Source organism: Neopsephotus bourkii, unplaced genomic scaffold (genome assembly GCF_033783945.1).
Source record: "Neopsephotus bourkii isolate Nb327-2 ecotype Australia unplaced genomic scaffold, CSIRO-AGI_Nbou_v1 NB_126, whole genome shotgun sequence".
Lineage (NCBI taxonomy): Eukaryota > Metazoa > Chordata > Aves > Psittaciformes > Psittacidae > Neopsephotus > Neopsephotus bourkii.
In genome coordinates this window covers 486,565-499,679 of record NW_026900643.1, presented here as the reverse complement: position 1 = coordinate 499,679, position 13,115 = coordinate 486,565, and the positions used below count along the sequence as shown (strand labels likewise).

The window sequence follows — 13,115 nt, the reverse complement described above, 5'->3', positions numbered from 1 at the left end:
ATAATACTGTTTTAAAATAAAAAAGCATGAAGTGTCTCGCTATCTGCTCTACTGTGTTACAGGTTTAAGAGTGGTAGGTAGTACACAAAGTAATTAACAAGTGTGATACAGCACTTCTTGCAGCAAATATGAAATTAAGTTTAACCATGACAAGTGCAAGGTCCTACAACTGGGTCGGAGCAATCCCAGACACAGCTACAGGTAGAGCAGAGAAGAGATTCAGAGCAGCCCTGCAGAGAAGGACTTGGGGGTGTTCGTTGATGAGAAAATGAACATGAGCTGGCTGCAGTGTGTGCTTGCAGCCAAGAAAGTAACCGTATCCTGGGCTGCATCAAAAGGAGTGTGACCAGCAGGTCGAAGGAGGTGATCCTGACCCTGTACTCCGCTCTTGTGAGACCTCACCTGGAGTATTGTGTGCAGTTCTGGTGTCCTCAACATAAAAAGGACATGGAACTGTTGGAACAAGTCCAGAGGAGGGCCACGAGGATGGTCAGGGGACTGGAGCAGCTCCCGTATGAAGCTAGGCTGAGAAAGTTGGGGCTGTTCAGCCTGGAGAGGAAAACGCTGCATGGAGACCTTGTAGCAGCCTTCCAGTATCTGAAGGGGGCTTATAAGGATGCTGGGGAAGAACTGTTCATTAGGGACTATAGTGATAGGACAAGGGGTAATGGGTTAAAACTTAACCAGGGGAAGTTTAGATTGGATATAAGGAAGAAGTTCTTTACTCTTAGGGTGGTGAGGCACTGGAATGGGTTGCCCAGGGAAGTTGTGAATGCTCCATCCCTGGGGGTGTTCAAGGCCAGGTTGGACAGAGCCTTGGGTGACATTGTTTAGTGTGAGGTGTCCCTGCCCATGGCAGGGGGGTTGGAACTTGATTATCTTAGGGTCCTTTCCAGCCCTAACTATTCTGTGGTTCTATGAAATATGCTTGTAAGTTCCATGTTATCAGTATTGTGTCCTGCAGTTTGCCTCAAAGACATGAACTCTTAAAGCACTTGTCTTGATACTAAAAAGTATACTTATTTCCAATCATTGTGCACGTACATGTATGTGTGCATGTGCAACTTCTTGCACAACCTTTTTATTCAAGTACATTACAGCATGGTTTGTTTTGTTTTTTTTTTTCCCCTTGTCCCTGCAGTAACCGTACCCACACAGAAATACAAGAAATTTCTTTGGCTTTAAGAAGTCATATGAGTAAAGCTCCAAGTAATACATTCCACCCACAGGATTTCTCTGATGTCATTAGTTTTATTTTGTATGGAAACTCTCACCGAACTGGGTAAGAACTTCCTTTAAAACTGAAATTCATGGGTGTTGAAATCGTAGTAAACAATTTCAAGCTGTATTTATTTTAGAATTACATGGCTTTACATTCGGTCATTTTTTTAAATACTTCATAAGTATTTATAAATATCTTTAAATACACACCTTTCTGCATATTTGCCTATGTACATTGCTGCTTGGAAATAATCCTACGAGATTTGTTGGAGAGCAATAGGGAGCTGAAGTGTGTGCAGTATAAACTTGCTTCCACATGAACTTGTGTTAATGTAATGATGTTTTCTTTCAGGAAGGATAACTGGTTAGAAAGATTATTCTATAGCTGTCAAAGACTAGATAAGAGAGATCAACCAACCATCCCTCGCAATCTGTTGAAGACTGATGCTGTTCTTTGGCAGTGGGCTGTTTGGGAAGCAGCCCAGTTTACTGTTCTTTCGAAGTTACGAACCCCTCTGGGTAGAGCCCAGGATACATTTCAAACAATTGAAGGTAATACAAAAGCTATAGTTCACTTTCATGGGATTATTTTTTTTTTTCATGTGAGGCTGCTCAGTGATGAACTTCATGTCCAATGCCAGGAGCACAATGATGTTATTTTTCATGGATTTTAGATTTTAGCATGTTCTTGACTAAGGCATCAAGACATGTAATGGCAATAGAGTGGTTGTATAATTGCTGTAAACTTCTGAGAGGTTTTCAGATAGCATTGCTGTGCCTTGACATATTTAAACAAAATACTGTCTGGTAACTCTTTTTTTCCCTATGTTTTGGTAAAATGTGTGTAGGTATTATTAGGAGTCTTGCAGCTCACACATTAAACCCTGACCAAGATGTTAGCCAGTGGACTACTGCAGACAATGACGAAGGACACAGTAGCAACCAGCTTAGGCTTGTTCTCCTTCTACAGTATCTGGAGAACTTGGAAAAATTGATGTACAATGCTTATGAAGGATGTGCCAATGCCCTTACCTCTCCACCCAAGGTTGGTTTATCTTACAGTGCTGATGTTACTTGAAACAGTCTACTGAATGAGCAGTGTTTTTGAGGTTTGTTTGGTTCTTAACCGTGGAACTTCAGCAGAACTTCTCGAACAAAGTTTGAGACTCTTAATTCATCTGGCTTTGGCTGATGCCTAGAAAAATATGTGAAAACCAGGATTTATTTCTGGACTACCAGCTTGTATAGTGATGCAAATTAAGCAAGTCTGTAGTACCTCTAATTTGTGGCAGTCACTTACTTGCAGATTGTCAACAGTCTTGTTAAAGGAACACAATTATTTGAGGCTTTAAATTGCTTTTTGAGGGATATAATAATTATTTATGTCCAGCATACCCTTTTGTGTAGTTCTTACTGCGAAACATTCTTCACTGTTGCAGTAAGCTGTTGTATTACTGCCATGTCAATGCCTGGTAATTACATAATTATAGCTGGTTCATTTCAAGATTTTAAACTTGCTATTAAGCCTGGCCAGTTGCATGCTATGCATGATTTCAGACTGTCTGCATTAATAAAATTAATGATGCAGAATTTTACCTCTTTCTTGATCTCCCAGTTGAAAACTCAACTGGAGAAAAGACACGTGTCCTGACTTTGATTGTTATAAATACTAAGTAATTAATGTGACTGTTTGGATTCATGCAGAAGAATGGTATTGTAAACCTTACCTTTTCTGTCTTTAAAGGTTATCAGAACATTCTTTTATACTAATCGTCAGACATGCCAAGATTGGCTAACACGGATTAGACTTTCCATCATGAGAGTTGGATTGTTGGCTGGCCAGCCTGCTGTGACAGTCAGGCATGGCTTTGATTTACTCACAGAAATGAAAACTAATAATAGTCTCTCTCAGGTACTCTTTTCAAACTCTTTGTTTGTAAAATTTCTAAACTATTGCAGAATATTCCCATGGTATTCCAGAAGAACTAAGATAAGGCAATCAACAGTTATTAAACTAACTGGGCTGTAAAAGACTGTGTAATTTAAAGCCACCTTTTAAACTCACACTTCAGTGTTGACAAATTTTTGTGGTTAAGTGATTCTGTACGTTGGAGATTAGGATACACTGTATGGATATGGTGAAATACTATACTTAAATGAAGGCTGTAGTTCACTCACAATTTGTTTAACAATTTCTTAAAAGTTTCTGCTTAAACTTTATGAAACTGCTGTTGTGTTAGTGTGAGGCCTTCCCAAGCTTGTAGTAACGTAGTGTCTTCCTTTGTTGTGTATGAGCAGAAGGGGGATGTGATGTGAAGGTATCCTTCCTCTATAAGTAACTAGCAGATTTATGAAGGGTGGGTTGAGTGGATAAAGTGGTTAAACCTACTTAAAAAGGCTGACTAGTTTCTTCAGTACATTACTTGATTTGCTTAAATATTTTAACAAAAGTGGTTTGATGGGTAATTACTACTTCCTGCTTCTTTATGGCTTCTCATACTTATGTAGGTATAGACCATCATGTAGTGGTAGCTACCTGTTGACATTTACGCTGTGGTTTCACAGCGTAGACTCTTCCCTTAGCTCCCCTGCTATTCCAAAAGCAGTTTAATGGATGGATATGCAGAGCATTTCACTTGTAGATGCATATGATGAAATGCTGCTTTACCATTTCCAAGTACTTAACTATGTATATAACTGTTATTTTATATGAGATTTGCTAAATAAAGCTTTTGATTTGATTTTAGGGAAATGAATTGGAAGTGACAATTATGATGCTGGTAGAAGCATTATGTGAACTTCATTGTCCTGAAGCTATTCAGGGTATTGCTGTTTGGTCTTCTGCTGTAGTTGGGAAGAGTCTTGCCTGGATCAGTTCTGTAGCTCAGCAAGCAGAAGGGCGGTAAGTTTTCAGTTAACTGGATGTTACAAACTTGGATACGTTTTCCTTCTTACATTTAGTTCTACATCTGAATCTTCCACATTGTGATGTGAATGAATGCTACTGATCTAATTTCCTTTTCAGTTAGTTACTGTGTCTTTCAGAGATACCCAGTGCATCCAGCATTTCTAGATATTTTAACTTTTAGCTTTAACTAAATTAACAGGATTTGAATATAAATGATATTCCTAAGCTGGTTTTCCCTTAGTTTTTCGTACACAGCACTACTGTTTTTATATTGTGTTTAATTTTCCATTGCAAAATATTAACTTAAATGTTTTCTAACGAAGTTTCTGACCAATGTTGTGATCTGATACCTGCCACAGTCTGCCAAGAGAGGGACTCTGAGGGAGATGCTTTGCAGTTTTAATTCAGCTTTGAAAAAGTGGCTTCTACGTCTATTGAAGTATAATCTTTGGCTGCAGATACAAATAAGTGGGTCAATGTTCCAGATAGGGTATGCATTCATTTTAGTGTTTTCATCTCCTTAAAGGAATGCATCCTTTCTTTCCTGTGAAATGAAAAAAGGGACCCCTTTCATTATTTACTTATCATGTAGAAATCCCTAAATAAAACAAAAAAGTAGGGTTTTGTATTTGTAATTTTCTTTCCCTCCTTTTGTAAGATTCCTTAAAATAATATGCAGCTTTATAATATGTGGGAAGCTTCTCAGAAATGTCAAGATAAGGTGCGCATTGTTGCCCTAGACCCAGTTATACAATCATCTATTAAATGATGTGTAGTTAATTGATATTCAGCTTTCCTCATCTATGTAAAAGTTGACAGAGAATATAAAACTAATTTATCTCCTTCAGTCTGTACTTGGTTTAAAGTTGGCATTAAAACCTGAATACAAAACCTCTTATGTTCTGCTGTAACTGAAAATTTAGCTGGTAAGCTTGTATTCAGTGCTAACCCCCTTCTTTTGCTGAAGGTGATGTGAACTTTTTGGGTATGGTGGTAAAGGAATGTTTAGGATATAGTCTTTACCAAAAAAAGGAAAGGTTCTGTGAAATGCTGACTAAAATATTAAAACATTTAAGGTTTGAAAAAGCAACTGCGGAATACCAGGAGCACCTGTGCTCCATGACAGGCGTGGATTGCTGCATAACAGGCTTCGACAAAACTGTTCTGAAGTTGGCCAATTCGAATAGCGTGAATAATGCCAGTCCAAAGCATTCCTTGAATGGTCAGTATTCCTTTCTTTTTATGAGAAATACAGTTTTGTAACTGTATAGATATAAAATTAGAACATCCAGTGATATAGCCATGGTAATGATAGTGTCTAATTCTTAAATCTGAAAACCTGTTTCTGCATACAGTTAACTGAACCACTTAATGTCACTTGATCATAGAATGGTTTGGGTTGGAAAGGACCTTAAGCTCATCTAGTTCCAGCCCCCCTGCCATGGGCAGGGATGCCTCACTCTAGAGCATGTTGTCCAAGACTCTGTCCGACCTGGCCTTAATGGCATTGAAATCAATGTTATGTGTAAATATGAGGGTTTGCAGTATTGAGGTCTAGCTGAATTTAACAAAAAATAATAGGTAAAATATTTTGTATCTTACTGATTTGGTTCTAAATTATCTTAGCTCATCATAAATTAAGGCTTAGTATTTATGATTGTATCATAAATTCATTAGGGACTTGGAGTTTTTTAACTACTGAGACTTTGTTTCTTCTTTGAAAAAGGGACCTTTTTTGTTCCTAATTTAATTCTTCTGTTTTCCTGGTTTGATACTTCTTTACAAATATGAACTATTTCCAAAACCTCATTTGAAAAAGTTCTGGTTTTTTATAAGAAAAAGAAGTAGAATAAGAATACTGCAGATGTTGTGTAACTTTTTGAGTTTTTTACATTAGGTGGTTTTCTTGAGAAAATACATGGAAATTACATTTGTGTGATAGAATTGCCATTTGAAAATACATAAGTATAAATATATATTGAAGCATAACTACTTTTTTGTTTGTTTCACAGGAGAAACTAGAAAAACTGTTCTGACTAAGCCAAGTGACTCTTCACCTGAGGTTATAAACTACTTGGGTAACAAAGCATGTGAATGCTACATTTCCATTGCTGACTGGTCTGCTGTTCAGGAATGGCAAAATATGGTCCATGACTTGAAGAAAAGCAATAGTAATACCTCGATCAATCTGAAAGCAGATTTTAACTACATAAAGTAAGGATATAATTAATTTTTTCAACAGTATCTTAGAGTTCAGTATCTTAGAACTGGAGTATTACAGTTGTTATGGATTGTTAGAAGCTACATGTCTGAAATAGAGGAGTGATAAGAAGAAAGCTGTTTTTGGAAGGCGGGGGAATGTTTTCCTTCATTAATGTAAAAAGCATATTAAGGAGGTGGTCTTGGCTGCTTTAATTTTTTCTTTTTTTTAATAGCGTTTAGAACTGTAACTTTTGTGTGTATTTCCTAAGCCTTGATATTTGTCTAGTTCATGAAAAAGTATCTATCCTTGAAATAGTCCTTCAAGGTATAAGGGTCCTTTCTGTTTCATTTGGCAACTCCGTTACCTTCCACCCCAGTGCTATTGTTATTAAAAATTGTAAAATCCTTTTTTGCTGAATTTCATTACTTGAAACTGAAAGCATAAAAGGAAGCTTTTGAAATCTAGCCTTTCAGGTCTGAAAAGGCGGCTGCTTCTGAGAGAGAATAGGGCAAGCCTTTTTCTTACTGCAGTAACCCAGAGTGCTGTGCAGTTAATCATTAGGAAAGTGAGTGCTTGTCGTGGATGTGAAAACATGTCATTTCTGAATGTTCGTGGTTTTGTAAACTGAAGCTGCTGTACTTTTGATAAGCATCACTGTTGCAAAGGTCTGCTGCACTGTACTTTTGATAAGCATCACTGTTGCTGGTTTGAGTTAGTTTTCATCCAGGTAACTTCTGGAAGAAAGATATTATATCATTAGAAAAATCCTGTAAGGAGCCTTTGAGGATGCATAGCACTTGGACTCTTACATCCCTGACCAGGCCATGCAGAGACTCTGTAGTAATGAGGGTCAAAATAATTCATCGGAAAGGGGAGTTTTCACATGCTGAATAGATTTGTTTGGGTTTTCTGGTTTGTTTTGGTATTTTTCTTCTTCCTTTTCTAATGCAGATACTTGGATTCAGTGGATAGTAACAAGAATATAGAATCTTTGAGTTTTCTAAGCCATGAAGGCTTTAAGCTTTCAGTGCTTTTTTTTTGTGTAGTTCTGTAAAAGTCTATGATACCCAAATTACTTCCAGCGGGGAAAGAAAAGTTAAATTTGCAGTTTCAGGCTGTTAAGCAATATAATTTTGTAAAATCTATGACCTGAAGAATATATCAATGTGTAAACTGAGTGTTGAACTGTTGTAAATGTAACCTGAAGAGTTGAAACCACGGCCTCCTGAAATTCTGCCCCAGAACTTGCCTTTCTATGCTTGGTGGAGAGGGGAAAGTTTTGGGGGGCTCTTTGCTTGTTTTTAAACTCTTCCAGTCAACCTTTTTCTTCCTGACTCTATGATGGAAGAGTATTATATGTAGTGTAATGATAATATGAAAAGCTTTGTACCTGGAGAGGTGTTTTCCTTTCTCTTTGATATTGAATGTATTCTTTTGGTGCAGTAATATTGCCTTTTATTGATCTATGTGAAAAATTGAGATTGTTTTTTTTTTTTTGCTTAGAATTAATCATAAGTATTCTGTAGGATTTTGAGTAGGCTCGAGTCTTTTTTGCTGCATAAGATATTTAGCAACTGGAATTGAAGTAAGAAACGTGAAAATAAAACTATTAACATTGAATTGCAGATCTTTGAGCAGCTTTGAGTCTGGACAACTTACTGAATGCACTGAACAACTAGAATTATTACCAGGAGAAAATATCAACCTACTTGCAGGGGGATCCAAAGAAAAAATAGGTATAAATGCTTAAGTTAACATTGCTTCAAATACAAAAGTAAATATTTCTTCATGCATCTGTATCTATAAATGACAGACTGAAACTTCTTCTGAATGCAGTTTATGTGTTCAGTGGACTGACTGTAATCGTTATGAATTGAGCTTCAAAGTAGACCTTCAAATTAAGCTTCAAGAATAACCACTTGGTAGTGGTCATTCTGTATGTTGATACAAGTGTGTTTTCTGGAGCTAATGTGTTTGTTTATAAGTAATCTGTCATCAATTTCTAGTATGAATGAATACAGAAATACATATTAAATACATATGTTTTAAAAGTTCTTTTTCCAAACTTTCTTGCTGTCAAAAAAGAATTATCAGATGATGTTGTTTTGGTAAAATTTGGCTGTTCTAGTTGGTTTCAATTGTTTAATTCCCATACAGACATGAAGAAACTCCTTCCTAATATGTTAAGTCCTGATCCAAGAGAACTTCAAAAAGCAGTTGAAGTACAGCTTTTGAGAAGTTCGGTATGTCTGGCAACAGCTGTAAACCACATAGAACAGGAGCAAAAGTGGCAGTCAATATCTGAGTAAGTTGAAATGTGCTATGAATGAGTGAATGTTCTGTACTGTGAAAAGTTGTTCTAGTTTGTTAAAAGCATTGCATACCCGACTTTGCAGATTATGAACTTCTTTGATAAAGTACTGCTTCTGGTCAGTTTAACAACAAAATGTTATAGTGCAATTTGTGTGCGATGTTGCAAGATTTTTCTTGTAATATCTTTTGAAGATGGTGAATTTGCTTTTCATTTAGCAATTTTGATATCACCGTTTACTCTTTAAGTGTAGATTTAAACAAACAAAAATGACTGTTGTGATTCTTCTATTTCAGAAATGTTATTAAGTACTTAAAGCAAACATCACGAATTGCCATTGGACCTTTAAGGCTTTCCACACTCACTGTGTCTCAGTCTCTACCAGTGTTGAGCACTCTTCAGTTGTATTGTTCTTCTGCTTTGGAAAACACTGTGTCCAACAGGCTGACATCAGAGGTATGTCTCTGTTCAAAATCTAAATTGGAGTAATGTCTTTCTCTGTATCATGAAGTATTGAAAATAGAACATACATTAATTACTTTGACAGTTGTTAATAATACTGTAAAAAGACAGTTTTCTGATGGGCCTTGACCCTTTTTTTTTTTTTTTTTTTTAGATTTAAATCTCAGTTGGATTTCTTTTTATAGTTATAAATATTGTTTATAGTTTATATAGTAATATAACTCTATATAGTTATAAATATACCATATCTTTCAATCAACAATACTTTAGTATTTCTGAAGTTTTACTGATAGTTGCTTTTTAGAGAACTGTTGATATTTCTTCTCTAAATACATTTTAAAACTTATTCCTACAACACACACTTATAATTTATTTGAAAATAACTTTAAATATCTATCAAAAGACAATCGCTGCAGCAGTTAAAAACTCCATGTCAAACTTCAGCCAGCATCAATGATCTAATTTCTAATCACATAGTTTAGAAAACAGTTCTGCTTGATTTTGAGCTGTTCTTAGCATTGTTCTCTCAAATATAACATGCCTCTATAGGGTTGTGTAACATATTTGAAATAATGCTTCCTCTGCACTAAAATGGTCTTTGGTTTTAAGAAGTGAAAAATACATCTCAGTAAAGACGTCTCTGATGACAGCTATGTGACTTCCATGCCTCTTTCAGGACTGTCTGATACCTCTCTTCAATGATGCTTTGAGGTCATGCAAACAGCATGATGTAAGGCCATGGATGCATGCACTGAGATACACAGTGTACCAGAATCAATTGATGGAAAAACTTAAAGGTATATAAGCTTTCATTTTAGTGTTATGAAAGATAAATGCAGAACTTGAATGAAAATCTGCTGTTGACAGCAGCAGTTGTCTTTTTTCTATTAGATGGTTTACTTTTTAAAAGCCAAGTTTGAGTTATTTAGGTGTCTTGCTCTACAAACAGGGGTCTCAATTACTACTGTAATATAGACAGTGTTAAAAGGAATAAATATTCCAAAAAGATTAGCATCTGTGTGACCCAGGTGCAATTATTGTTTGTTTAATAATTTTGTTTATGATGCCTTGCTTTCTTCAGAGCCAACAGTCCCAATTAAAAGCCATCTAATGGAGCTGGGCTTAACAGCAGCAAAATTTGCACGGAAGCGAGGAAACATTGCCCTAGCTACACGACTGCTTGCCCAGTGCAGTGAAGTTCAGCTGGGAAAAACCACTACTGCACAGGACTTAGTCCAGCACTTTAAAAAATTGTCTGCACCAGGTCAGATAGATGAAAAATGGGGTCCTGAACTTGATATTGAGAAAACAAAACTGCTGTATACAGCAGGTGAGTATTTGCTAATTGTGTTGTAGATACTCGAGCTTCCTGTTCTTGTAACTAGACCAGTTCCCCTGACCTTAAAGAAATTGTAATAGGACAGTACAAGTAGGAGCTGATATCATCCTATTAACTGTTGTCTCAGTCTGAAATTTCACAAGTCTTTTTTTACTTGTCATTTTTAACTTCAAAAGAGAATATAGTTTATAAAAATATATTGTTACAAGCTGTATCTAAACATGGTGAAGTTCAGGAGAAGTGTTTTGAATAAAGTTAATGCTCTAATGAAGATATGCTTTTCATAATACGCAGGTCAGTCAACACATGCCATGGAAATGCTGAGTTCTTGTGCCATATCCTTTTGCAAATCTGCCAAAGCTGAATATGCAGTTGCAAAATCTATTCTCACGCTGGCTAAATGGATTCAAGCAGAATGGAAAGAGATTTCAGGACAGTTAAAACAAGTATATAGAGCGCGACAGCAGCAGAATCACAGTGGTCTCTCTACTTTGTCTAAGAACATATATAATTTGATTGATCTTCCAGCTGTCAATACACTAGACGAAGAATATCCTAGGATTGAAAGTGAATCTACAGGTAGATTTGTTCTCCTTATTCTTTTGTTGTTAAATTAGTTACTGACGATCCCCCCTGAAGGATAGCACCAGTTACATTGATAGGAGTAAGAGCTCCATTACTCATGTACTTGTTTTCCTAAATGTATGAACAGTCTGTTTTATGCAATAGGTAACTGCAGTTAAAAACCCCAAACACCTTAATAGTGATATTTCATTTTTTTTTTCACATTTTTTCTCATTCAGGTGGTGGTGGCCTGAAAAAAGAAACTGGAATGTGTTTATTTTATGAGAAAGATAATAAATTTTGCTTTGCTTTTGTCTGCTTTCAGCTCCTGTGTTTGCTAAAGCTTGAATGAGATCTTTCAGATCAAGCATTGACAAGATTTGTATTTTGAAGGCCCTGATATATGTGAAAAGCAGTTACTTAGTTCTTCTCATGATCTTTATACATCATTTGAACACTTCTATTGACACAAAATGTAGTCATATTCCTAATATTCTGCTTTCTTCACATGTCAAAGTTCTTTGCTTAAACATGCGTTTTATATAAGAAAACTTTGTTCCTCTCATGCAGAGTCAGAATTCTGTTAGATCTGGTAATGGATATTAAGCAGTAGGTGCTTTCTGACTTGATGGTGAAGAAAATAAACACTAACACGCTGCCCTAGGTGCTTCATAAGTCTGGTCTCTGAAACATCTTGCTCTGTTAGACATCATGAGTTCCTGCCTAAGTTACATCTTTCTGTGAAAGAGAAAACAATTGTAGACTGTAAGCAGTGTTTGTTAGCAAATGAAAAGTGGTCTTTGTTCTGCAGCCACTGTTAGAACTGAAAGATATTTGCATTTAGGAAAATTTTACACTTTTGGGCATTAACTTGACTGAAAAAAATACTTAAAATGTTTTGATGTTATTTTCTATGTTAAGGAAATTAGAAGTAGGTTTTACATCATAACATATTGCTCTGTTTCTCCCATTACAGTAAATATTGGAGTTGGAGAACCTGACTTCATCTTGGGACAGCTGTATCACTTGTCTTCAGTACAGGCACCTGAAGTAGCCAAGTCTTGGGCAGCCCTGGCTAGTTGGGCTTATAGATGGGGCCGGAAAGTAGTTGATAATGCCAGGTAAATTCATCCTAATGTTTAAATCTATACAACACAACTAGTTTTCTTAAGATAAACTGTAGCTTTCTATTTATGTTTACTGTTCTTTGTGGTCTGAAGTCACATGTGAGCAGAGGACTGAGTATTTTCTGTATTACTTGCCCTCTGTAAAAAGTTATTCTAATTCTGAGATAAGGATGAAGGTTTCTTCCTTCAAGAAGTTTTATATATACAGTCTTACTACATTCAGTAGCTCTACAAATATTAATTTATTGGGAATCAATAATTCATCAAATGTTACAGTCAGGGAGAAGGCGTTCGTCTGCTGCCCCGGGAAAAATCGGAGGTTCAGAACTTGCTTCCAGACAACATTGCAGAGGAAGATAAAGAGAAAATCTATGGGATTCTTGGGCAGGCAGTGTGTCGTCCAGCTGGGATTCAAGTAAGTGTATATTTGCCTGTTTCAGAAATGTTCCACCTCAGAATGAACCTTACTTTTCCTCTACTTGTGCTTCATATTAACTCTTGTAAACATTTTGAAGTTAAAATTTGGACAACACTAGAGTTCTCCGAGAAACCATCTGTTAGCTAAATGGTAACACATCTGTTCTATGGACTGTGCGAATGTTATCAAGTAAAGCAGTTGCATGACAAAAACTACATTAGGAACTAATGTGGATTGTAGAAGTGGTTGGAGGACTTGATCAAATTGTTTTCGCTTTATTTGCATGTAGGATGAAGATATGACTCTACAAATCACTGAAAATGAAGACAATGAAGAAGATGATATGGTGGATGTTATATGGCGTCAATTATTAACAAGTTGTCCCTGGCTTTCAGATCTTGATGAAAATGCAACAGAAGGGTTAATTAAAGTGTGGAGGAAAGTTGTAGACAGAATCTTCAGCCTGTATAAACTCTCCTGCAGTGCATACTTCACTTTTCTCAAACTCAATGCTGGTCAGGTTAGTGTTAGTACTGATGAGGACATGCAGTTACAGACTTTT

General features: G+C 36.3%; 1 protein-coding gene across 4 annotated transcripts in view; it reads left to right on the top strand.

The window, feature by feature from the left end:
• SMG1 (SMG1 nonsense mediated mRNA decay associated PI3K related kinase) overlaps nucleotides 1-13,115 on the top strand; it is a 65,970-nt gene that overhangs the window by 31,146 nt on the left and 21,709 nt on the right. For all 4 annotated transcript variants that reach the window (XM_061366843.1, XM_061366852.1, XM_061366862.1 and 1 more), the window contains 16 exons: nucleotides 1,142-1,282; nucleotides 1,574-1,773; nucleotides 2,070-2,266; nucleotides 2,966-3,133; nucleotides 3,969-4,123; nucleotides 5,206-5,351; nucleotides 6,142-6,343; nucleotides 7,959-8,068; nucleotides 8,490-8,637; nucleotides 8,940-9,099; nucleotides 9,782-9,902; nucleotides 10,187-10,435; nucleotides 10,739-11,023; nucleotides 11,985-12,129; nucleotides 12,412-12,550; nucleotides 12,843-13,073. In XM_061366843.1, coding sequence (XP_061222827.1) covers nucleotides 1,142-1,282; nucleotides 1,574-1,773; nucleotides 2,070-2,266; nucleotides 2,966-3,133; nucleotides 3,969-4,123; nucleotides 5,206-5,351; nucleotides 6,142-6,343; nucleotides 7,959-8,068; nucleotides 8,490-8,637; nucleotides 8,940-9,099; nucleotides 9,782-9,902; nucleotides 10,187-10,435; nucleotides 10,739-11,023; nucleotides 11,985-12,129; nucleotides 12,412-12,550; nucleotides 12,843-13,073 — 2,797 coding nt within the window. The remainder of the gene's footprint in view (nucleotides 1-1,141; nucleotides 1,283-1,573; nucleotides 1,774-2,069; nucleotides 2,267-2,965; nucleotides 3,134-3,968; nucleotides 4,124-5,205; nucleotides 5,352-6,141; nucleotides 6,344-7,958; nucleotides 8,069-8,489; nucleotides 8,638-8,939; nucleotides 9,100-9,781; nucleotides 9,903-10,186; nucleotides 10,436-10,738; nucleotides 11,024-11,984; nucleotides 12,130-12,411; nucleotides 12,551-12,842; nucleotides 13,074-13,115) is intronic.